Raw genomic sequence first — 26,227 nt, 5'->3', positions numbered from 1 at the left:
GACCATAGCAAATATAATGAACCTCCAATTACCCATTATCCTGCTTTAATGGTCGTGATTATTGTTTTATCTTTACTTCCTCCCACATGCTGCTTCTTGTATTATTTTGAAGCAAATCACAAACTTCATATCAATCTGTAATTCCATTGTGTATCTCTCAAAGATAAGGACTTAAAATCATAGCCATTCCTATATCACACCTTAAAGAATGACTTGGTTTTGACAAATATTACATTAGTTTCACTTAGAATAACTGTATTAAATACTTCCAAGAAACTTGTTATGTGTAGTTTTCAGATAGTTAATAATGCTTAGAAATAATAGAACTAATTTTTGTTTTTGTTCTGTTTAATATTTAGGTTATCAACATGACGGCTGAAGAAACAGTGAATGTAAAAGAGGTTGAAATCATTAAGCTAATTTTAGACTTCTTGAATTCAAAGAAGCTTCACATTAGTATGTTGGCCCTTGAGAAGGAAAGTGGAGTCATAAATGGCCTATTTTCAGATGATATGCTTTTCCTGAGGTATGATTTCATTAGCACTGTGAGGTTTGTAGCTCATTCCAAGAAATGTTAAGTATTAATAAGATAATAGGTACAGTATGGATAGACCTTTGTAATTATGAAAAGACAAAGTATAGTTTTTTAAATGTTTATTTTTATAAAGAACGTTTACAAAACAAAGTTTTCTGTAGAATGTTTTCAGGAGTAAGATCCAGAGATTCATTAAAAAGAGTCACAACTCTATTGTGTTTGTGGCATCATCATAAAAAATATTTGATTAAGAAATCAGAGACTCTGTAAAGTTAAAAAAATATTTCTGAAATACCTTTTTTATGCTATAGAAGTAAAACATACTCGTTATATAAAATATTCTTTGTAGAAAATACAGAAAAATAAAGAAGAAAAATCAGCCCACCATCCACACATACTACTGATAATTTTCTGTGCATATTGAAAAAAAACCAATTCTGTTGCATTTAGAATTTTGTATCCTGCTTTATCCATTAACATTATAAGAATTTTCTATGTGATTACAAATTTATGCTTTGAAAATTTTCGATTTACTTAATTTCCTAATGATTCCCCTATTTTTAGACAATTAAATTGCAATTTTTCTTAAATACATGCTCTACTGAGCATCTTTCATACATGTGACTATTTCTGTATCTTGAATTATTTCCTTAAAACAAGATTCTTGGAAGTGGAATTACAGAGCAAAAGGGAGTTAACATGTTTGCCAAAATGGAAAGCTAAATATATCCTTCCTTGAATTGGATTGAAAAAGAAAAACCCAAATTTCCAGGCAGAAATGTATTCTGTGCTTATGTGATACCAAATGTCCTTGATAAGAAGTACAGATTCTTGGATATGTAGCATTTTGTGGCTAGGAAAGCCTTAAGAAATGAAATGTTTCTAACTCATGAAGAAGGAGCTTTTTAAAAAGCTTTATTATTAGGAGAGTTTATTTAAACTCATTGCACTTCCCTGTATTTGACATCATGAATGACATTCAGCCCCAGGGAGCTTAGTCAATGATACAGTCAGGAACCAGTACTGAGGCAGTATTCTTTGGGCTCTGTCATTGCTACTTCTGGAATTTAGCAGTGGCTCTCAGATATCCCCATGCAGAAACCTGATGGTTTGTTATGAAGTTTTACTAGTCTTAGGTGAGATTACAGGATAGTAAGTGTTTCATTAAACTAAATGTATTCATCTTAAAGGGCTGCCGGCCTTTGAAATTGTGTCCTTCTTACTTTTGAAATATTAAAATGTCCCTTTAGGGCTTCCCTGGTGGTGCAGTGGTTAAGAATCCGCCTGCCAATGCAGGGGACACGGGTTCCAGCCCTGGTCCGGGAAGATCCCACATGCCGCGCAGCAACTAAGCCCGTGTGCCACAACTACTGAGCCCGTGCTCCAGAGCCCGTGAGCCACAACAACTGAAGCCCGTGTGCTTAGAGCCCGTGCTCTGCAACAAGAGAAGCCACCTCAATGAGAAGCGCGTGCACCGCAACACCGTAACTAGAGAAAGCCTGTGCACAGCAACAAAGACACAATGCAGCCAAAAATAAATAAATAAATAAAAAATTTAAAAACCTTTAAAAAACAAAATAAAATAAAATGTCCCTTTATAAAATGATTATGATACATATTGTGATTGCTTTTTATTAACATTCATTCTTTGTCGAATCAAAAGTTGGCAATCCTTTGTAGATCTTCCTGCCTATTTTTTTTTTTTTTCGGTTTAAATCTTTAATGCACTGGCTGGCTGGGCAGTGGCAGTGGGGGTGCGGCGGGGGAGGCTGCGACTGGAGCGCTGGGGAGCAGTGCCCAGTCTGCTTGACAGACAGCTCATCAGGCCCCGCAGAGGCTCCAGCTTCTGCTCCCGAGGGTGCGCTGAGCTCCGCTCCCTCCACCACATGCGCAGCCAGGGGAAAGAGTAGAAACAGCCCCAGTAGATCTCCTCAGCCTCCAGCGCTACCTCGTATCTCCTCAATCCCGACATGTCCTGGATTCGAAATGTCTCCTGGAGGGGGGCTGAGGGGTTGGCGCAGCCTAAATGCCCACCCTCCCTGGCTCCACTCTGGAAAACTTCCTGCCTATTTTAAAATTTTCTGTTCTAAAAAAGCATAAATAGGGAAATTACTTTTATAAAAGAACAGTAATCTGAATGCCTTATAACTTTTAGAAGTTCCTGAAGACTACTTAAGTAGGATGAAATATATTATTCATTACTATTTTCATTCTCAGAATATAAACTCTAGTGTTAAATGCCTCAAAGATGTTGAATTCACAGTTTAGAGCAGGGTTTTCAACCTCAGTACTGTTAACATTTTGGGCCAGATGGTTCTTTGTTGTGTGAGTGTGGGGGTTTTCCTGTGCATTGTAGGGTGTTTAGCAGCACTTCTGACCTATACCCTGAAGATGTCAGTCACACCCTAATTGTGACAACCAAAAATGTCCCCAGACAGTGCCAGATTTCTCCAGGGGGCAAAACTGACTTAGTGAGACTGGAACATACCAACACACTGGCTCCTAAGTAATAAAGAATAACTTTAAACTATAAGATTAGTGGGGAAATAAAGAAACTTTTAGACTTAGTTCAATGTTTTTACATAGGTAAAAAAACATTTTAGAATGAAGAGTGGGTGCAGATTCACAAATTCTTCTCATATAGCATATGTTGTTACACATAAGTTGTGAGGAAGTTTATTATAGTGGTTGAGAAACCAAGTAAAATGTTATTCTCATTACCTGCTTTGTGGAGTTCTAATGCTATCTTGTCATCTCTTCTGCTTTTAATTAGTGTAACACAAATCTGATAGCATGTGTGGATTTTTCTTTATATAGGCAGCTAATCCTTGATGGTCAATGGGATGAAGTTCTTCAGTTCATTCAGCCTCTAGAATGTATGGAAAAATTTGACAAAAAAAGGTAAGATTTCATCTGAATTTTTTAGTGTCTTATCATTGGTAGAAGTTGAGCAAAACAAAACAATAAACAAAAATTTAAAAACAAGACTTTTAGCTTTCCTAGAAAATAGTACACTCAATCCCATTGAATTGGAGAACTTCTAGAGGACAGCTTGCATGTACTTCAATTAGTTGAACATCTGATATATAAACCCCTTAGTCAACAGTGTCTATATATAAAACATCACAAGGGCCATGTCTGAAGCAGTTGTTTCTTCATGATAGTACAAAGAATTTAAAGATGTCATTCCATTGTTTCCTGGCCTCCATTATTTCTGACAGTTATCCTTAATTCTCTTGTATGTAATGTTTCTTTCTTTCTATTTTTTCTTCTTCTACTGGCTGCCTTCAAGATTTTCTCCTTGTCATTAGTTTTCAGCAGTTTGATTTTGATGTGCCTAAGTGTGATTTATTTGTATTTTTTCCTGCTTGGGGTTTGCTGAGCTTTTTGGATCTATAAGTTTATGTCCTTCATCAAGTTTAGGAAGTTTTTGGCAGTTATATCTTCAAAATTTTTTTCTGCCCCTTTTTCTTCTTCTAAGTATACAATATTAGACAGATTGATATTGTTCCACAGTTTTGAGGCTTTGTTCCTTTTTTAAAAAAACATTTTTTCTGTGTATTTTTCAGTCTGGATTATTTCCGTTGATTTACCTTCAATATTTACTGACACTTTCTTGAGTTATTAGCAATCTGCTCATAAACAATGAATTTTTCATTTCAGATATTGTACTTTTTGGTTGCAGAATTTACTTTTATTTATAATTTTTCTCTGAGATATTCCTATCTGTTTGTTCATTGTGACTGTACTTCCCAATAAGCCCTTGAACATATTTTTAGTAACTGCTTGTTCACCAATAGTCCTTATTTGCTAATTCCAACTTTTAGGTTATATCAGGCTCAGTTTCTATTGATTGCATTTTCTCTTAACTATGAGTCACTTTTTTTCACGTCTAGTCATTTTTTAATGTATTTTGCACATTGGGATTCATCATTGAAACTCTGGATTTCTGTTATCTTCCTTTGGAAGGTATTGATTTTTATTCATGCAGGGAGTTTACTTTGTTGTACTTCAGAATGCAAACTCTGTCCCTCACCTAGTGGACACCAGATGAAATCTCTGCTCAGTTATTTAGCCTTCAATCTGTTGCTTTCCCTGGGTTCTTTGGAGTCTCCCTTGCATCTTCAGTTTTAGGGATGACCAAGGATTTAGGCACAGTTTATACAGTAGATTTTGGTGTATTTTTCATTGTGGTTTCCTCTTTATTTGGAAAAAAATGAAACCTGCCCACCACTTTTCAGCTGTTCTGGCAGCCGAACTTCTCAAAAGCCTGTCTTCTCCAAAGCCTATAAAACTGCAGCTTTCTGCCTGAGTTCTAGCTCACACTGTGTGGACTGGGGAGTGCCCTCAGCTGGAAGGCCTTATACCCTTCAGTCTCACCCCCTAAAGTTCCCTTTTTCAAGGATTGATTTCCCTCTAGTTATGCCAGCTTTTTTTAATCTAGGGTTTAATTGTTATTTGCAGAAAGGTTAGCCAGGTACAAGTTACTCCACCATTATCAGAAGTGGAACCTCATATTAGTTTCTGATTCTCCATAAACCATGCTATTTGATACCTCTTTGCCTTTTTTTTTGTGGTTCACGGGCCTCTCCTGTTGCGGAGCACGGGCTCCAGACGTGCAGGCTCAGCAGCCATGGCTCACGGGCCTAGCCGCTCCGTGGCATGTGGGATCTTCCCGGACTGGGGCATGAACCCATGTCCCCTGCATTGGCAGGCAGACTCTCAACCACTGCACCACCAGGGAAGCGCCCCCTCTTTGCTTTTATACATTCTTCATTTATCTGGGATACTGTTTCTTACATCATCTCCTGCCTTTACATAGCGCATTCTTGATCATCTTCCAAGAGTCATTTCTTGTAAGACCCTCACTATTTCTGGTAGACCTGGTTTCATACTCCTTTGAAATCTTGCTGAATCCTATACATATTTCATGTAATTTATTAGATGACCCTCTTCTTTTTTAAAAAAATTGAAGTATAGTTGATTTATAATATTGTGTTAGTTTTAGGTACACAGCATAGTGTTTCAGTATTTTTGCAGATTATATTCCATTATAGGTTATTACAAGATATTGGGTATAATTCTCTGTGCTATATAGTTAATCCTTGTTGCTTACCTATTTTATGTATAGTAGTTTGCCTTTGTTAATCTCATACCCCTAACTTATCCCTCCCCACCCCCCATCCCCCATTTTGGTAACCACAAGTTTGTTTTCTGTGTCTGTGAGTCTGTTTCTGTTTTGTATATATATTCATTTGTATCATTTTTTAGATTCTACATGTGTTATCATATAGTATTTGTCTTTCTTTGTCTGACTTATTTCAGTAAGCACAATATTCTCTAGGTTCATCCATGTTTTTGCAGATGGCAATATTTCATTCTTTTTCTGCTTACTTGTGTGACTTTTAAAAAAAATGTTACTGAAGTATAGTTGATTTACAATGTTGTGTTAGTTTCAGGTGTACAGCAAAGTGATTCAGTTATACATATATCCACTCTTTTTTAGATTCTTTTCCCATGTAGGTCATCACAGAGTATTGAGTAGAGTTTCCTGTGCTATACAGTAGGTCTTTATTAGTTATTTATTTCATATAGAGTAGTGTGTATATGTCAATCCCAATCTCCCAATTTATCCCTCCTCCCCTTCCCCCCATTAACCATAAGTTTGTTTTCCACATCTGTAACTCTATTTCTATTTTGTAAATAAGTTCATTTGTACCACTTTTTAGATTCCACATATAAGCGATATCATATGATATTTGTCCTTTTCTGTCTGACTTACTTCACTCGGTATGACAATCTCTAAGTCCATCCATGTTGCTGCAAATTGCATTATTTTCTTCTTTTTTATGGCTGAGTAATAGTTCATTGTGTGTGTGTGTGTGTGTGTACACATGCATGCAATGCACCACAGCTACTTAATCCAATCATCTGTTGATGGGTACTTGGGTTGCTTCCATTAGATGACCCTCTTCCTGAAGGCAGGGATTTTGTTTTATTGGACACATATTTGCTGTTACAACAGTGGTTGAAAGAATGACTGTGAAGTTCATTATTATTTTCTTTCACCCCTTAGAAACACTTTTCTTTAAAGTGCTTAAGGCATTCAACATGTTTTGATTCATAGAGAAGTCACATAGACACTCCCTTTCCCTCTCTGAAAAATCCCTTTGAAAAAGTTTTAAGTCTACAGTTATCTTATGGTTTTTTAGCAATGTTGTTCATTCCTTCCTATCCTTTCAGCTCTATTTTTATTAGACCTTTCTCATGTTTGAAAAGAAAAGAGGACATATTTTGGGAAATAAAATATTTGTAATATAAAGGATTTTGATTTCATATTAGGTGACATTTGACATCTTCCATGAAAACTTGATTGCTTAGAATTAATATTGCAAATAGAAATCCTTCCTTTGAGTATTAAATTGTGATTACTTGCTACTGAAATTATTTTAATTATGGCTTCAGTGTGATCAGCTTTGTAAAATAATTAAAGAATTTTCTGAAAGCAAAGGTACTTACAGTAACTTATAAGTACATTTGACTTATGAGACATTGGGAAATTAATTTTTTAAAGTCTTTTTTTAAAGAAATAATTAGTGCTATAAGAAAAACTTGGCCTGTTTTGCTTTAGGAACTTGAGTTTCATTTCTTGTCTTCAACATTGCTATAATTCAGATTTTAATCATTTTAATGTTTCATATTTTATTTTTCACAGGTTTCGTTATATTATCCTGAAGCAGAAGTTTTTAGAAGCTTTATGTGTTAACAACGCAATGTCAGCAGAAGATGAGCCCCAGCATGTAAGATTTTTATTCCTAAAGGTTTGCGCCACAGTCTTGTTTCAGTCATAAGTATTCTATTCACTAAAGCAAAAGATTAGTATCATGAGTTTTCAAAGTTTTTATGAGCGGGTGTGGGGCAAGATCTGCTCTTTTGCAGATGTAGTACTTTCAGTCTGTAGTGCTTCTGAATTTGTTGTGTGATTTAGGCAAAGATGATAAATGAGTGGCTGTCTGGTTGGAAAGTGTGTGCTCCTCTCTTGTTTAAGGTGATATAGATAGCAAAAGATGTTTGACTTGATGACTCTACATCATTGCTTCTTTTCTTATCCCAGAAGTGGATTATGTTTACTTCCTCTTTCTGTCTTTTCAGTACTTTCTTTGATCCAGAGGTGTGTTTTTTAACTCTTTTTTTTTTTTTGGCTGCGCAGTGCAGCTTGTAGAATCTTAGTTCCCTGACCAGGGATTGAACCCGGGCCCTCAGCAGTGAAAGCACAGAGCCCTAACCACTGGACAGCCAGGGAATTCCCCAAAGGTGTTTTTTTAATACAATGTGTATTTTTAATAATAATTTAGATTTAATGATATTAAATTCTTTTTGATTAGAGAGATACTTTTAAAGTTTTAATATTAGTATTGTCGCATGCAAAACCGAAGAAACTTTTATTAAGTGCCAGTAAGTAATCATTGAAATAATAAAGAAATGTTTGCAGATAATGATGTTTAAAAGTGGAAAGAAGGACTTCCCTGGTAGTCCAGTGGTTAAGACTCCATGCTTCCACTGCAGGAGTCACGGGTTTGATCCCTGGTCCGGGAACTAAGGTTCTGCGTGCTGCATGTTGTGGCCAAAAAAAAGAAAAAAGTGGAAAGAACACTGGAATATTAGTCAATAAGAATTTTTATTCTGTCTTCGTCACTAACCAACTGAATTACTTAGGTTAAATCTGCACCCTAACTTTTCCCACAGGTAAGATATAGAAGCTGGGCTATGCAAGCTCTAAGGTTCCTTACATCATCAAAAGCTTATGATACTAAGATAATATTCACTATACAAATTATTGTAATTTGTTTTTCAGCTAAGCTTCCTTTTGTTCTGTCTCTGCACTGTTTTTGTAGAAATGAACTGTAGGTGTTCCCTTTCTTGATTTGCTTTCTTTCCCCACACACATTTGTCCTAAGGTAAGTTTGAGAATGGCTCTTTTGCTTTTTGAGTAAGCTGGAGTGATAGCAAGCTATAATAAATAATTGAATTTTGGCATGCTTCAGTTTCATTGCTAGAAAACTTAATTATCCTTACTCTTAAAAAATTATACATTTGAAAATTATAGTATTAAGTCTGAATTACAACACTTTTTTTATAGGTAAAAGTTTAATGTGCTAATAACCAAATTTTAAAATCTTTATTTTAGGAGTAAAAAACATTTTGGTTCCTGACTTGAAACTTGTTAAATAGCCCACAATTATATGAGTATTCTGTGACATGAGTTTATCCTTTTGCAATTGAACAGTTTGTGAAAGTTCGTAAAGTGTCTTTATATTTGAATAAAATACTCTCATTGTTTTCATATCTCATAGCATCTCTCTTTATAGCAATCACTTATGTTTTTCTTACAGCTGGAATTTACCATGCAAGAAGCTGTGCAATGTTTACATGCCCTAGAAGAGTACTGTCCTTCTAAAGATGATTACAGCAAGCTCTGTTTGCTTTTGACTTTGCCTCGTCTGACCAATCATGCTGAATTTAAGGACTGGAATCCCAGCACTGCACGAGTTCACTGTTTTGAAGAGGCTTGTGTCATGGTTGCAGAATTCATCCCTGCTGATAGGAAGCTAAGTGAGGCTGGTTTTAAAGCAAGTAACAATCGTTTATTTCAGCTTGTAATGAAGGGCCTACTTTATGAATGCTGTGTAGAATTTTGTCAAAGTAAAGCAACTGGAGAAGAAATTACAGAAAGTGAAGTACTACTTGGTATCGACCTCTTATGTGGTAATGGTTGTGATGATTTGGATCTGAGTTTATTGTCATGGCTTCAGAATCTCCCATCTTCGGTCTTCTCTTGTGCTTTCGAACAGAAAATGCTTAATATTCATGTTGACAAACTTCTGAAACCCACAAAAGCTGCATATGCTGATCTTTTGACTCCTCTTATCAGCAAACTTTCTCCCTATCCATCATCTCCAATGAGAAGGCCTCAATCAGCTGATGCCTATATGACTCGCTCTCTGAATCCTGCTTTAGATGGCCTCACTTGTGGACTAACCAGTCATGATAAGAGAATTTCAGACCTTGGTAACAAAACTTCTCCAATGTCACACTCCTTTGCTAACTTCCATTATCCAGGGGTACAAAACCTCAGTAGAAGTCTCATGCTTGAGAATACAGAATGTCACAGTATTTATGAAGAATCCCCTGAACGGTAAGTATTTGCTCATGAAAATTGGGAGATCTCCACAAGTGTGAGATAATCTAATTGGGGTGTGTGTGTGTGTGTGTGTGTGTGTTTTCTAAATGTTCAAGTCCATTTAGTTGAAAGTCTTTAAAACTTTATAAGGCGTTTTAAAAATTTTGATAATTACAGTTATCAGGGAAAACCTTTATTTTTGTATCCCGTATTATCATTTTGCTAGTTATAAAGGCAGTACATGTGCATTGAAGAAATTTTGGAAAATATGGAAGGGTATCAATAAGAGAATTAAAATCCCACACAATCTTGCACTTAGATGACCAACATTTTTCCTATGAATACATTTTTAAAAATTGAGAAGGTGTTATATATATTTTCATATAATTTGCTTTTTTCACTTGATAAATCATGACTTTTTCCCATATATTTTTCTTTTTTTGTGGTATGCGGGCCTCTCACTGTTGTGGCCTCTCCCGTTGTGGAGCACAGGCTCCGGAACCGCAGGGTCAGCGGCCATGGCTTACGGGCCCAGCTGCTCCACGGCATGTGGGATCTTCCCGGACCGGGGCACGAACCTGTGTCCCCTGCATCAGCAGGCGGACTCTCAACCACTGTGCCACCAGGGAAGCCCCTCCCATATTTTTAAACATTTATTGAGGTCAGTGATTAATGGTGTGTGCAGTATTCCATTGTATGACTGGATCATAATTTTACCTAGTTTCTTATTGTAAGAGAGAAGACTGTTTCCTGTAAATATTACTGTATTGAACATGTATGTATAAAAATCTCTGATTATTTCCACTTATCTTTTTTTAGTAATTCTTTATATACATACATGAGAAAATTAAGTATTTAAACTACCACTTTTTCCTTCAAACCTGGCTTGAAATAATAATTTCCTGATTAGCAGTTCTTTATTTCAAGGCTTAGGAAACTTCCTGCCTCCATTTTCCAGGAAACCTACTGGGGACACATCCTGGTTTCCTATACTCAGAGTTGATGCTATGAAGTATTACTATCGACTGCAATAAGCTTATTAAAAGCACAAAAACTAAACCTAAACCTTTTACTATTCATATAGGATAGTTGGAGGCATTCTTTATTGAAGAAGAAGTACTGGACTTGGAATTTCTATTTCTAATTAAAACAGGAGGAGATCTTTAGTTAAGGGTTAAGGCAGAAGAATTACAGGATAAATATTTATGGAAGCATTTTCTGTTAAGTTGCTGTGAGATTGTTGGGGTGGGTGGGTGTGATTTTCTTTAATGTTCTTTAAAGAGAGGAAAGGATTCTGGGATCAGTTAAGTGAGGGACTTCCCAAAGCCTAGGGTGACTTCCTAAGGCATCTTATTGCTCTGTATTTTATATTTGAAAGATAAAGATGATATCTAGTGATAAAAATGAATGAATATAATTTAATATAAGAGCATCCTATTATCTAAATCGTAAAGGAATAGAGAATCTTGAGCATTGGTAGAGACTATCTTAAAGTTTTCTTGGACTTTCTGATCCCCTTAGAGAAAATTCTCATTGTCTGGGATGCTGGGCTTCAATTCTGGGGGAACTGCTGATATTCTTCTGAGTACATGAGATGATAGGATATTCTTGGTTGATATAATGAATAGCACGTTTTGAATTGTGCACCAGTGGGATTGTCTTTATAAAGAAAAAAGACACACAAAAATCCAGCCAAATTTGACTCTACATGTGCTATTCCCTATGTAAAGAAAGTACTATAAGTTGAGGAATGACTGAATAAAGATGGAAAGAAGTGGAATATAAGTTATTAGACCATTATAGAATAAGCAGTGGGGTAAAACGTGACATGTCAAAAGGTAAGTAATATATGTGTTTTTAGCTGAGCAGTAGTAATAACCCAGAAAACATCTGTCATGTCTCTGAAATTGGAAAACTTATGGGACAAAGCAGTGTAGAACAATGAATAGAACATGGTCTGTGGAGTCAGACTTGGGTTTGAACTGTAGCCTTGCCATTTTCTAGCTGTGTGATCTTGGGATGGTTACTCTCTGAGCCTCAATGACCTCCTCTATAAAATAGAGTGTTGACTTGCAGAGTGGTAAACATGTGCTTAGTGCTTAATAAATATAAATTTCCCCTGTTCAGGGTCCATACCCTTGGAAAGTACAGTGTGTCAAAAGGGCTACTAATAACATACTATGGGAGCGCTATTGTGCTGTGGATAAAGTATAAAAATTTACTTTGGAAAAAAGTTTACCTGGTTTTAAAGGATATTTTAGGTGTAATTAAAAAATATTGGAAAGCTCAGATCAGTTATGTTAAAATGCAGCATAAAGAAACTCCTGCTTGTGGTAATTTGAAGTCAGTATTCATTTAAAAATATTTGATTGTCTTCTCTGTGCTAGCACTGTGCTGCATCCCCAGGATATGATTGAGTTCCTATGGTGAAGAAGAAGATAAAACACAGAAGACAAGTTTATAAAAGAGTGTGTGGTATTTTGAAGGATATCTTTTCACTCGAACAGAAACCAACTCAAAATAAAAAAGGAATAAAAATCAGTTGAAATACACAGGCTGTGACTATACAATATAATGGTCTCAAAATTAAATGGCAGGAAAAAGATCTATTCTCATACATGTGCCAGCATTGGATTTGGAGTCTGAAGACCTGGATTCAAGTTCTAGCTTTATTTACTGTGTATTTTTGGGAAAATGACTTCTTTGAGTCTGTTTCTTCATGTGTGAAATGGGAGTTCTAACCTATTTTACAGGTTATTGTGCAAGTTAAGTGAGATAATGCATGTGGAAGTGCTGTATAAATTGCAAAATTAAATCAAATGTTACTTTATAAAGGTTGTTTTATTCTATCTCTATACAGTTAATAACTCTTACAAATTCAATTTATGGACTAAAATGGGGCTTCCTATGGTCATTAGCAGCTTACAGCACAGTCTGATAGCTGAAAACTCTTCCCAGGTCTTTCTACTTCCTCCTCAAGGTGCATGTGTGTGTATGTATGTTTAGGTACTTAAGACTACTAGGCTCCTAACTAATGGTGCCTTTGTGAAGATGACTGTCTAGCTCTGCTTTCCTAAACCCTAGACCTATATTTTGATATGTCTTACATACTTCTGCCTGGAGAGGCCATTAGGAAGTCATCTCCTAATCAAATTCATTGAAGACAAAAATCACTTTACTTTTTTTTTTTTTTTTTTTTTTTTTTTTTTTAAGTACGCGGGCCTCTCACTGTTGTGGCCTCTCCCATTGCGGGGCACAGGCTCCGGACGCGCAGGCTCAGCGGCCATGGCTCACGGGCCCAGCCGCTCCGCAGCACGTGGGATCTTCCCGGACCGGGGCACGAACCCGTGTCCCCTGAATTGGAAGGCGGACTCTCAACCACTGCGCCACCAGGGAAGCCCATCACTTTACTTTTGTACTTGTTCCTATGGTGCCTTTTACTGATAGGTAATCCATGTGAATGTGGTATTTGTCATCTTTGGATAATCTTAGTTATTAAAAACTTTGAACAGCATAACTATGAAAAGTAGAAATTGCTAGTATTTTAGAAGACTGTTAGGAACAACCTGACATAAGACATCAAGCTTACTAATTAGTATACATTAAAAATACTTGAGGACTTCCCCTGGTGCAGTGGTTAAGAATCCGCCTGCCAATGTAGGGGACACGGTTGAAGCCCTGGTCCAGGAAGATCCCACATGCCGTGGAGCAACTAAGCCAGTGCGCCACAACTACTGAGCCTGAGCTCTAGAGCCTATGAGCCACAACTACTGAAGCCTGCGCGCCTAGAGCCTGTGCTCTGCAACAAGAGAGGCCACTGCAATGAGAAGCCCACACACTGCAATGAAGAGCAGCCCCCGCTCGCCGCAACTACAGAAAGCCTGCGCGTAGCAACAAAGACTCAGTACAGCCAAAAATAAAATAAATTTTAAATAAATAAATAAAAATAATTAGTATAAAATTTTTTTTTAATTTGAAAGAGGTATGTTTAGCTTTTGTGTTAAGTGCAAATAAATCAAAGAAAGCCTTTTAATAAAATCTCAACTATTCTTAAAATTTTATTGAAATATATTAGAGGAAAGAAAATTGATGTTTGGATAACAAAATAACAGATTAAGAGTTCTTTAAGAGAGTGTAGGCCTTAGGTCATCTAACCTATTAATTCGTAGGTAAAGCTGAGCCACAGAGAATGTAAGTGATTTTCCCAAGGTCACACACATTATTTTAGATGGGAGCCCCTACCGTCCTTGCTTAATAATCCAGTGCTCTTCCATTATAAGCACATTCTATTTTTAAAAATCCCTTACATAGTGTACTTAAGAAAGTGGGCTTCCTTGGTGGCGCAGTGGTTGAGAGTCTGCCTGCTGATGCAGGGGGACGCAGGTTCGTGCCCTGGTCTGGGAGGATCCCACATGCCGCGGAGTGGCTGGGCCCGTGGGCCATGGCCGCTGGGCCTGCGCGTCCGGAGCCTGTGCTTCGCAGCAGGAGAGGACACAGCAGTGAGAGGCCTGCATACCGCAAAAAAAAAAAAAAAAAAAGAAAGTAAAATTTAAAAATCTGTTTTTGTGCATTTGATAAACACTTAGGCTAAATATTCACTTTTTAAATTAAAATTTCTCTAACTACAATATGTTTTTCTTTACCCCTACCTCTTCCTTTTTGTTTTTTTGCCCTGAAGTGATACACCTGTTGAGGCACAGCGGCCTATCAGCAGTGAAATCCTGGGCCAGAGTTCAGTTTCAGAAAAAGAGCCTGCAAATGGAGCACAGAATTCAGGACCAGCTAAGCAAGAAAAAAATGAGGTAATATTTACTACACCTCGAGTCTTTTAGAGTTATTCTCTTTGTAAGAAGTAATACTATTTGCTTGGATAGAATTTAAAAAGAATTGTCTGATATTTGAGAGTAGGAGAGAGAATATCTAGATTTTCTTGTTTATTAGATCATTTTCTCTCCTCTTCCTTAAGAATTCATAGTATTTTTAGTTATCACTGTATATTTTGGAGCATTTTTAATGGATGGATTTATTAACAATTTAAAATATCACAGTTGACATTGCTCCTACATGTTTGAGCACTCATGTAACTGAACTTGCATTAAATGTGGACAGCTTATATTTTTAAGATATATGCTCTGTATTTTGCTAATTAGATTTAATGAGCAAGAAATTATGACATTTATAATATAGAATAATACTTTATCTAAGCCTTTAGAGTTCCAGATTATTTTTCTGTGGTGCTTTGGGAAGGAAATTGTACTGTGAAATAGGGTGTAAATTTTATCTTATAGATATTAGCCCCACTTATAAGGGGTGAGTAGGTAGGTTTAATAAGTTGAATAAGTTTTTTTGGTTTTGACTAAATATTTAGAATGAAGTAGGAAAATTTTTCTTAAAAGTACATATGGATATGCACAAAACAACAGAATCCCGAAATATATGAGGCAAACGTTGGCAGAGCTGAAGGGAGAAATAGACAGTTCTGCAATAGTAGTTGGAGACATCAATACCCCACTTGCAGTAATGGATAGAACATTTAACAGAAGATCAGTAAGGATATAGAGGGCTTGAACAACACTGTAAACCAACTGGACATAATAGACATCTATAGAACACTCAACAGTAGTAGAATACACATTCTTCTCCAGTGCACGTGCAGTGTTCTTCAGGATAGACCATGTGTTAGGACGCAAAACAAGTCTCAATAACTTTTAAAAGATCTGAAATCATGTAAAGTATTTCCTCTGACCACAGTGGAATGAAGCTAGAAATTGATAACAGAAGGAAAATTTTTAAATCCAAAATTTGTAAAAATTACTCAACACACTTAAACAACCACTGGCTCAAAGAAGAAATCACAAGGGAAATTAGAAAATACTTAGAGAGTAATGAAAATGAGTACAACATACCAAATATACAACAAAATTATGGAATGCAGCAAAAGCAGTGCTCAGGGAGAAATTTATAGCTGCAAATGCTTACATTAATAAAGAAGAAAGATCTCAAATCAATAACCTAATTTTATGCCTTGAAGAGCTAGGAAAAGGAAGAGCAAGCTAGACCCAAAGCTAGCGGAAGGAAGGAAATAATAAAGATTAGAAGAGAGAGAAATAAAATAGAGAAAAGGAAAACAACGGAGGGAATCAACAAAACCAAAAGTTGGTTCTTTTAAAAGATCAATAAAATTGACAAGCCCTTAGCTAGACTGACAAAGAAAAAGAAAACACAAATAACTAAAATCAAAAATAAAACTATCAACCTTACAACAATGAAAAGATTATAAGAGAATACTGTGACCAGTTGTAAGCCAACAAATTAAATAACTTAGATGAAATGGACAAATTCCTTAGAAACACAAATTACTAAACTGACTCAGAACGAAATAGAAAATCTCAACAGATCTATAATGAGTAAAGAGATTGAATCAGTATTCAAAAAACTTCTCAACAAAGAAAAGACTGGGATCAGATGGCTTTACTGGTGAATTCTACAAACATTTAGGAAGCGTTAACAATCCTCAAAATTTTCCAAAAAATATGAGGAGGAAACACTTCCTAACTCATTCTGTGAGGCCAGCATTACCCTGATAGCAAAATCAAGTGAAAATATTACAAGAAAAGAAAACTACAGACCAATACCTCTTATAAACATAGAAGCAAAAATCAACAAAATACTGGTAAACCAAATCCATCAGCATATTGAAAGGATTCTGCATTCTGACCAAGTGGATTGATTGCAGGATGCAAGGTGGTTCAACATAAAAAAACAATCAATCAGTTTAATATACATCACATTAATAGAATGAAGGAAAAAAAGAAACAACATGCAATCATCTCAATTGATGCAGAAAAGACATTTGAGAAAATCAAACACTTTGCTGATAAAAGCTCTCAGAGAACTAAGAATAGAATGGAACTTCCTCAGCATGATGAAGATCATTTATGTAAAACCCAACCTAACATCATACTCAATAGTTAATGAGTAAAAGCTTTCTCCCTAAGGTCAGGAACAAAGATAAGGATGCCTGCTTTCACCGCTGCTATTCAACATTTATTAGAAGTTCTAGCCAGAGCAGTTAGACCAGAAAAAGAAATAAATTGGAAAGGAAGAAGTAAAGCTATCTCTCTTCACAGATGACATGAATATTATATGTATAATCATGAATAATTCACAAGACAGCTACTAGAGCTTATAAACAGGTTCAACAGAGTTGCAGGGTACAAGATCAACACATAAAAATCAGTTGTGTTTCTATACACTAACAATGAACAATCAGAAAAGGAAATTAAGAAAACGATTTCAGGGCTTCCCTGGTGGCACAGTGGTTGAGAGTCTGCCTGCCAATGCTGGGGGGACACAGGTTTGTGCCCCGGTACGGGAAGATCCCACATGCCGCGGAGCAGCTGGGCCCGTGAGCCATGGCCGCTGAGCCTGTGCGTCCAGAGCTGTGCTCCGCAATGGGAGAGGCCACAACAGTGAGAGGCCCGTGTACCGCAAAAAAAAAAAAAAAAAAGCGATTTCATTTACAACGGCATATAAAAGGATAAAATATCTGGGAATAAATTAAGGAGTTGAAAGACTTGTATGCTAAAATCTACAAAACATTGCTGAAAGAAGTTAAAGAAGATCTAAATAATTGAAGACATTCTGTGTTAATGGATTGGAAGATTTAATACTGTTAAGATGTCAGTACTACCCCAGTATTATTTACAGATTCCATGCAATTCCTATAAAAATTCTACCACCTCTTTTGCAGTAATGGAAAAGCCAATACTCAAATTCATATGGAATTGCAAGGGACCTTGAATAGCCAAAACAATTTTAAAAAAGGAAGAACAAAGTTGTAGGAGTCACACTTCATAATTTCAAAACTTACTACAAAGCTACAGTAATCCAAACTGTGTGGTACTTGTATAAGGATAGGCATATAGACCAATAGAATAAATTGAGAGACCAGAAATAATTCTGTATGTCTGTGACCAACTGATTATTGGCAAGGGTGCCAAGTCCATTCAGTGGGGTAAAAATAGTCTTTTCAACAGATGATGCTAGATCAGCTGGATTTCCACATGCAAAAGAATGAAGTTGGACCTCACAACATATATAAAAATTAACTAAAAATAGATCAACAACTTAAGTATAAGACCTAAAAGTATAAAACTCTTAGAAGAAAACAAAGGGATAAATCTTCACAACCTTAGCTTTTGTAATGTGTTCTTACGTATGATACCAAAGCTTAAGCAACAAATGTAAAAATTGATAAATTGGACTTTATCAAAATTAAAAACTTTTGGATTTCCCTGGTGGTCCAGTGGGTAAGACTCCATGCTCCCAATGCAGGGGGCCTGGGTTTGATCCCTGGTCGGGGAACTAGGTCCCACACATATGCCACAACTAAGAAGTCTGCATGCTGTAACTAAGAGCCTGCATGCTGCAATTAAAAGATCCCACATGCCACAACTAAGACCCAGGGCAGCCAAAATAAATAAATAAATAATTTTTAAAAAAACCTTTTGTGCATCAGAGGACATTATCAAGAAAGTGAAAGGACAGCCTACAGAATGGGAAAAATATTTGCAAATAATTTATCTGGCAAGAGTTTAATATCTAGAATATGTAAAGAACTACTACAACTCAACAACAAAAAAAACCCAGTCTAAAAAAGGACTTGAATAGACATTTCTGCAAATTGGCTAAATGTCTATAAATGGCCAGTGAGTACATGAAGAAGATGCTTAACATCACTTGTCATTAGGGAAACGTAAATCAAAACCACAATGAAATATAACTTCACAACTACTAAAATGGCTAAAATTAAAGCAATGGAAAATAACACGTGTTGATGAAGAAATAGAGAAATTTGAGCCCTCACACATTGCTGGTTGGTATGTAAAATGGTGCTGTCACTGTGGTTTCATGGTACCTCAAAAAGCTAAATATAGAATTACTGTATGACCTAGTCATTTCACTTCTAGGTATATACCCAAAGGCATTGAAAGCAAGGACTCAAACAGATATCTGTACATCCATGTTCATAGCAGCATTATTTATAGTGGCCAAAAGGTAGAAATAACCCATGTCCATCCACAGGTTAATGGATAAACAAAAGTGATATATTGATACAATGGGATATTATTCAGCCATAAAAAGGAATGTTATGCTACAACTTGGATGAACCTCTAAGACATCGTGTTAAGTGAAATAAGCGAGACACAAAAGGACAAATATTGTATGATTCCATTTATATGAAATATCTAGGATAGGCAAATTTATAGAGACAGAAAGTAGAAGCTAGCAGGGGTTAGGGGGAGAGGGAAGTGAGGAGTTATTGCTTAATGGTTATGGAATTTCTGTTTGGGGTGATGAAAATTTTTGGAAATAGATAATAGTGATGGTTGTATAACACTATGAATCTAATGCCACTGAATTATACACTGAAAAATGGCTAAAATTACAATATTTGTATCTTACCACAAAAATTTTTTTAAAGGACATACAGATAATTTTGTCTCAGAGTTATTGCTATAAGTTATGAAGTAAAGGGGGACTGTTACTATTTTCTGGAAAAGGGAGACAGTTTTAGCTTTAGTTATGGTACAAGACTCTTAGATAAGCTTATTATCAGTGTTGGCCAAGTTTAGAGATGACTGATTTGTTCCAGTTCACGTGACCTGTGTAATGTGACCAGACTCCGGCTTGGCAGGAATCTTTCTTTGCCAATATTTGAATTCACCATGATATCTAAGTCCTTTAAGTTGGCTTCTAGAAGAGTGAGGAAGGAATGTTGAGACTGCTAAGTTTAACACCCATTTATTCTGCTTTCTTGTGAAAGGCTGTTTGAATTAAAGTATTGTTTTTGAGGGAAATTTTATAAGCTTCCCTCCAGATTAACCTATTAAGCCACGTACATGCTTAAATCAAGTGTGTTGGATAAGATTAATATTGTGCTTATTAAATATTAATGTAGTCCCTCAGTATTTTTTTCTCTGGTAATATAGATAGATTTGTGTTTGTCTTTATCTACATTTGTATTCTCTATCTATGTTTCCCTTGTGACAACTGTAACTTGTATTTTTATTTGGTGTTGGGGATCCAGGATGACCATTCATTTTGGTCAGTCTCTTGCTGTGGAATTCAGCAAATTAACTGATCTGATCTACTTGACTGTTAAGACTCATGGATACTATGTTATTTTTCAAAGATCCAATATATTAAGTACTTTCTGATTGTTATTTATAGCTATCTGTATGTTTTATTCAGCACTTATAGAAGTTACTGTTGAGTGATGACATATTCAATTGTAGTCTGCTCAAATATATTATTTTTTCTAATATTTTTAAGCTTCGAGATTCAACAGAACAATTTCAAGAATATTATAGGCAAAGATTACGCTATCAACAGCATTTAGAACAGAAGGAGCAACAGCGACAGATATACCAACAGATGCTGCTTGAAGGAGGTGTGAATCAGGAGGATGGTCCTGATCAGCAGCAGAATCTTACCGAACAATTCCTCAATAGGTCAGTCTTTTTAGTCACTTTTTTAAATATAAGGAATTATTTAAAAACTATTAAGAGCATGCAGCAACTGCTACTTGCCATGTATAGTTTGAAATTTTAAGGCTTTTTAAGTGTTTCAAGTAGTGTGGAGTTACTTAATCTCTTCCAGTCACAGCATTCTGAGGGCTCATCTAGTTTTGTCCTTCTTCCCTTTAAATGGCCTTTCACATCTAAGCAAAGGGAGCAGCGAGAGTGGTGGTTTCAGCACACAGCCTGGAAGTAGACTACTTCTGGATCCAGCCCTGTCCCAGGGTAGCTGAGGACCTAAGGGGAGTTACTACCTTCTATTTGCTTCTTTCCTCATCTATTTCACAGGGTTGCCATGAAGATTAAACGCGTTAATCTATGTAAAGTGCTTAAAGCAGTACCTGGCATAGAGTAAGCACTATATTAAGTGTTACTTGTTATTTTTATTGTTATTTTGAGAGCTTAAACTCTCAGATTCTATTGAATTCAGTATATTAAAATGATTCTTTCTTATAATTTCTGCCAAGACAGTATGAACTTATATTATTTTTAACTATAGGAGGTAAATATATGGTAACATTTTTTTTTGAGAAATCAGTAAACCAGAATATGTTTGTTTATTTATTTATTTATAAAAATTAATTTATTTTTGGCCACGTTGGGTCTTCATTGCAGCGAGCCGGGGTTACTCTTCATTGCGGTGCGTGGGCTTCTCATTGTGGTGGATTCTCTTGTTGCAGAGCATGGGCTCTAGAAGCGTGGGCTTCAGTAGTTGTGGCACATGGGCTCAGTAGTTGTGGCTAGCGGTCTCTAGAGCACAGGCTCAGTAGTTGTGGTGCACAGGCTTAGTTGCTCTGCAGCATGTGGGATCTTCCTGGACCAGGGCTTGAACCCGTGTCCCCTGCATTGGCAGGCAGATTCCTAACCACTGCACCACGAGGGAAGCCTGAATATGTATATTTAAATGAGCAAGGGTTGTTGGAAGATTGAATTAGCATACATAAAAAATTACTTAGAATAATTTCTAGCATATAGGAGGTATGCCATAAATGTTGGCTATCATCATGATTATAATATGGCAGTGCAGTGGCGACTGTCTTTACTTGGTTCAGTAATATTGGAAGTAATCTGCTTGACACTGCGTGTTATGCAAGTCAGTGAGCCTGAAACTGATCCTGTCTTCAAACCTTCACACAAGGAACTTGTATAGTGGTAATCTATAGAGTCTAGGTCCTCTGAACATTCAGTTTGAGGGTCGTTTAATTATCACCTCTGATCAAGTCAGTGGCTTATGAGAATTATCCTAATTTGATGAATTGCTACTTCTAGTTCTTGGATGTCATCTTCATATCAGTAAGTCATGGCTGCAGTTTGACTTCCTGACTGTTTTATTTTTCAGTGAAAGCAGATACCTAGCATTAAGTCAGAACATGAAGTGGCAAGGTTCTGTGATTCTGGTAGTAGTAAGATATCCTTTCTCAGAAAAAAAGTTAAACTATTCAAGATGGTTTATTCCTTTAAAGACAATAATAAATAGAATTCAAATTATTTCTTATAATTTAGGTTCAGTTTAGAGCATATTTATTATTTAACAACTGTTCTCAATTTCTTTAGAGATTAGAATTTTAAATTGTACTAAAGGTAAGTATGTTATAAAAATCCATAGGATAACCAGGTCTATTATAAATAAATATGAATGGGTGTTTATCCTAAGTTTTCGTAAATTAGTTTCATATAAATTCTCTGTTGCTTTTTTTTTTTTTTGGGTGGGGCTTTCTCTAGTTGCGGCAAGCAGGGGCTACTCTTCGTTACGGTGCACGGGCTTCTCGTTGCGGTGGCTTCTCTTGTTGTGGAGCATGGACTCTAGGCACGTGAGCTTCAGTAGTTGTGGCATGAGGACTCAGTAGTTGTGGCTTGCGGGCTCTAGAGCGCAAGTTCAGTAGTTGTGGTACATGGGCTTAGTTGCTCCGTGGCATGTGGGATCTTCCTGGACTGGGGCTTGAACCTGTGTCCCCTGCATTGGCAGGCAGATTCTTAACCATTGTGCCACCAGGGAAGCCCTCTGTTGTTGTCTTAACCATTTCTTATCTATTCTGTTTTCTAACTCTTTAAAATAATAGTTCAGGGTTTCCCTGGTGGCGCAGTGGTTGAGAGTCCGCCTGCTGATGCAGGGGACACAGGTTCGTGCCCCGGTCCAGGAAGATCCCACATGCTGCGGAGCGGCTAGGCCCGTGAGCCATGGCTGCTGAGCCTGCACGTCCAGAGCCTGTGGTCCGCAACGGGAGAGGCCGCAACAGTGAGAGGCCCGTGTACCACAAAAAAACAACAAAAAAATAGTTCAATCCTTTTTTTCTGGACCTTATATATCTGAGCCTGTACCAGGACATTAAAGTACCTGACTAATACCAAGGACAAATTGAATAGAGATGGAATCTAGAAATTAAAATATACTCTTTTCCCTTTAATGTTTTAGTCTTCCAAATCATTCTAGCAGCAGAGCAGTTTCCAGAATTAACTTTTGTTTCTTCCTTCCCAGAGGCATAGAAAGAGGCAGAGAAATAAGAGTCATGTTCTGTAATAGAACTTACTGAAAAAAATCAACTAAAGCGTGATAGGATTATTATTAACAGTACTGTATCACTACTTTATACCTCTTGATATTTTGTTTCTGTTACTAATAATTGGCACTTATTATAGGCATATTCTGCACCTTCCCCATCCTCCCCACTTTGAGAGAATCAATATGATATTTGCATTTTAGATTCTTTATACTTAGCATTTCCCACATTTATTTGACTCAGGATCTTTTTTTATGGGGAGGATTTCACAGGATTAGTGTTTCATAGACGATTAGAAGTACTGTCTAGTTAAACATTTTAACTGATAAATATTTAGTAATGGCTGCCAATTCCTTTAATAATATTAAACTGCTCTTTTAAAGTCTTTTTAAAGCCCTAAACATACACATGCACGCATGCACAAGCACACACATGAACACTAATGTTTAATGTAGGTAAATTAGAAAATACAGTGAGCCACAATACCCCTTGGTAGTTACATCCCTTATGTAGTCCTCTCTCATACTAAATCTAGGCGGGAGAAAGTGATTCTCCAGTTCTGGTCCAAGTCTTAAGAGAGCCTGGCAGCTTCCTCTGTGCCCTTTGGAGCCCTGAGTCCAGCATAAGGAGTCAGGCTACCCTGACGTAGGGAGACTTGCGGTGAGGGAAAGACCCCAGGCCACCTTATTTTGCTCCCTGTTTTATCTCACTAGTGCCTAGATCAGAGCATGGCAAATAGTTTTTGTAGAATGAATAAATGAATGAATGAGTGAATGTGTGGATAATAGGGATGCCACTTGACTTTGTCCCATCATGGCCTGCTCTAGTCATCCATTTCTTAGTTGATATGACATTACTAGACAGATGAAATGAAAATGGCTTGTTTTGTTGGTGAGAAATTTGATGGTGATATTTTTATTATTTTGGGAAATTAATTTTCATGTTGAAAATTGAACCAAAGTTATACTGGAGAAGAAGCAGATTTTTTTTTCTGTTTTTTTTTTTTATGGTAAAAGGTGCTTTAAAAAAAATCAGTGATACCCATTATGCCTGTCTCCTTTACAGTGGTATACTGTAGGAAAATTTGGATCTTCTTTCAGTTTCTTGGTTATGTCTTAAACTGATGATGGTAATTTTTAGTACTAAACTTGTCATATATTATATGTTATATGTACATGTATTTACCCTCTCAAATTTTCAGTCTTCTATATGTTAGGAATACGACCAAGTTTTTATTTTAATATGATTATGTTGTTTTATTTTATAGGTCCATTCAAAAGCTAGGTGAATTAAATATTGGAATGGATAGCCTTGGTAATGAGGTACCAGCGCTCAACCAGCAATGTAATGGGAACAAAGGCAATGGATCTAATAATTCTTCCATCACTAGTTTTTCTACACCATCCCAAGACTCTAGTCAGAGATTACCACATGATGCTTCAGATATTCACACAAGCACTCCTAGTAATCCTGGATCAATAAATCACACACCTTTTCTTGAGGAATCGCCTTCTTGTGGAAACCAAATGTAAGTGCTTTACTTTGTTAGACCTGGAAATGTTAACTTCATACTAATAAATAGACTTGGAAAGTTGAACTTCTCTTCGGAGCCTTACAAATGAAAGTTTTTACAGTTCATTACCTACCAAATTTTTTTTCTGATCTGCCTTCATTTATCTATATTCTCTTCTACTTCTTCTGAGTCTCTTAATAGTCTTTATTCTCCTATTTTTCTATTTACTTTCTTACCACCACCAAGGCAATTCTATTTTTTTATAAGCCATCTTACTCAGAGATCATACAGTTTTAGGCTTTATCTTCTCCCCGGTTTTTTCCCTTGCCATTGGTACCTTTCAACAAATAATCTTTTAATTCACAGACATCCAGGGCACAAGAAGATGTTTTCTGACATGGTGGAATGATTGCAGCAAGACAGTCTTGGCAGCTCTGGTAGTTACAGCAATTGAGACTTCTTGCATATTTATGTTTTCAGTAGTCAGAGAAAAATTTTCATCTTGTTATCCGTAGACAAGTGTCAGTTTATGCAATGGGAATAGTTGAGCATTTTCTTCCTCTATTATAACATTGAACACCTTTGGGAGTAGTTCGTTTTAAAATGCATAACTTGCTTTTGGCATTTGGATGTTTACAGGAATTAGCTTTATACTTTTAGTATCAAAAACTCTAGTTTTATACTTAAGAATATAAGTTTATCTAATATTTGCTTCTTTATTACAGTTCCTATAACACTTGTTTTGTGTACCCCCCAAACTAGAACTCAAATTTTAAAATTGGTTTTTATTTTTATCAAAGTAATATACATGCATGGTTTAAAAGGACAAATAGCACTTCAAGGCTTAAAACAAAACAGAATCCCCTCTCTTACCCTCTTTGTCCATGACTTCTGTTTCCAGTAGGCTGCCATTTTCAACCTAGTTAGCTGTTTCTTTTGCTATGTATCTCCACATTTCTGAATAATCTGCTTCTATTGCTGTTTTTATTATCCCTTGATTCCCTGCCAATTAGATTTAGCTACTGTACCTTACCCACAACACATTAATTTTGTCTACACCTTCTTCTAATATGCATCAATTTTTGTTTAAATCAGTATTCAGTGTTAACATTACTATGGCCATGTAAATGTTATTTACAACTGAGTCATATAATATGAATATATTTCCTTTCACAAAACTTTTTTGTTTTTCATGGGGGGAGTAATTGCCTATTTTTGGTGTACATGTGTATGTGTATACATGCTTAGTCTTCTTGGTACTAAACTATCTGCAGATGCTGTGACAGAACTGTAAAATCATAAAACTCCTCATTACAGTAAAAAATATTAGGTACTTTCTCTTTCCATTTTTTTTCCCCCCTGGGCGATACCCCTCCAAGATCACTCCTGGTTCACTTTATATTCATTGCTTCTAAGTCATTTTATTCAGGCCTAGAGAGTCCTGGGACTTTCCTTCACCATTCTCCTGGGAGTTTCCTTTGCCTGTTCCCTGTATTGGATCCCCTGTTTTAGGATCTCATGTAGTTTTCTGAAAAGGGGTACATCAGAGTAGAAGTTTCTGAGATCTTGCATGTCTAAGTATTTCACATTTGACTTGTTAGTATAGCTGAGTATAGAATTCTAGAATGGAAATCATTTCTCAGAGTTTCAGAGTCATTGCTACATGCTCACATACATACTGAAAAATCTGATGCCATTGTGATATGATCCTTTGTATGAGGACTACTGCTTTTTCCACTCTGGGATTTTTTAGGACTTTGTCTTCCCTGATGTTCTAAAACTTCATGATGATACACATCAGAGTAGGTCTATTTTACTTCATTTTGCTGGATACTTCGTGGGCTCTTTTAAGCTGGAAACTTAAGTGCTAGAATATCGAAAACATTTATGTAGCAATTTTCTTACCTCCATTTTCTA

At 36.3% G+C, this 26,227-nt stretch overlaps 1 protein-coding gene across 3 annotated transcripts in view; it reads left to right on the top strand.

Moving 5' to 3' along the window:
- Window positions 1-368: 368 nt before the first annotated feature.
- WDR47 (WD repeat domain 47) overlaps window positions 369-26,227 on the top strand; it is a 38,756-nt gene continuing 12,897 nt past the window's right edge. Inside the window, exons 1-8 of one of the 3 annotated variants that reach the window (XM_065882737.1) lie at window positions 369-526; window positions 3,353-3,436; window positions 7,251-7,335; window positions 8,929-9,731; window positions 10,078-10,080; window positions 14,395-14,518; window positions 20,055-20,233; window positions 24,065-24,325. In XM_065882737.1, the coding sequence (XP_065738809.1) occupies window positions 369-526; window positions 3,353-3,436; window positions 7,251-7,335; window positions 8,929-9,731; window positions 10,078-10,080; window positions 14,395-14,518; window positions 20,055-20,233; window positions 24,065-24,325 (1,697 nt within the window). Of the gene's footprint in view, window positions 527-3,352; window positions 3,437-7,250; window positions 7,357-8,928; window positions 9,732-10,077; window positions 10,081-14,394; window positions 14,519-20,054; window positions 20,234-24,064; window positions 24,326-26,227 lie in introns of all 3 variants that reach the window. The other 2 variants (XM_065882729.1, XM_065882745.1) reach the window with 2 other exon arrangements.

The sequence above is a fragment of the Phocoena phocoena genome, chromosome 1 (assembly GCF_963924675.1).
Source record: "Phocoena phocoena chromosome 1, mPhoPho1.1, whole genome shotgun sequence".
Classification (NCBI taxonomy): Eukaryota; Metazoa; Chordata; class Mammalia; order Artiodactyla; family Phocoenidae; genus Phocoena; species Phocoena phocoena.
This window is presented reverse-complemented; position numbering and strand designations above follow the sequence as displayed.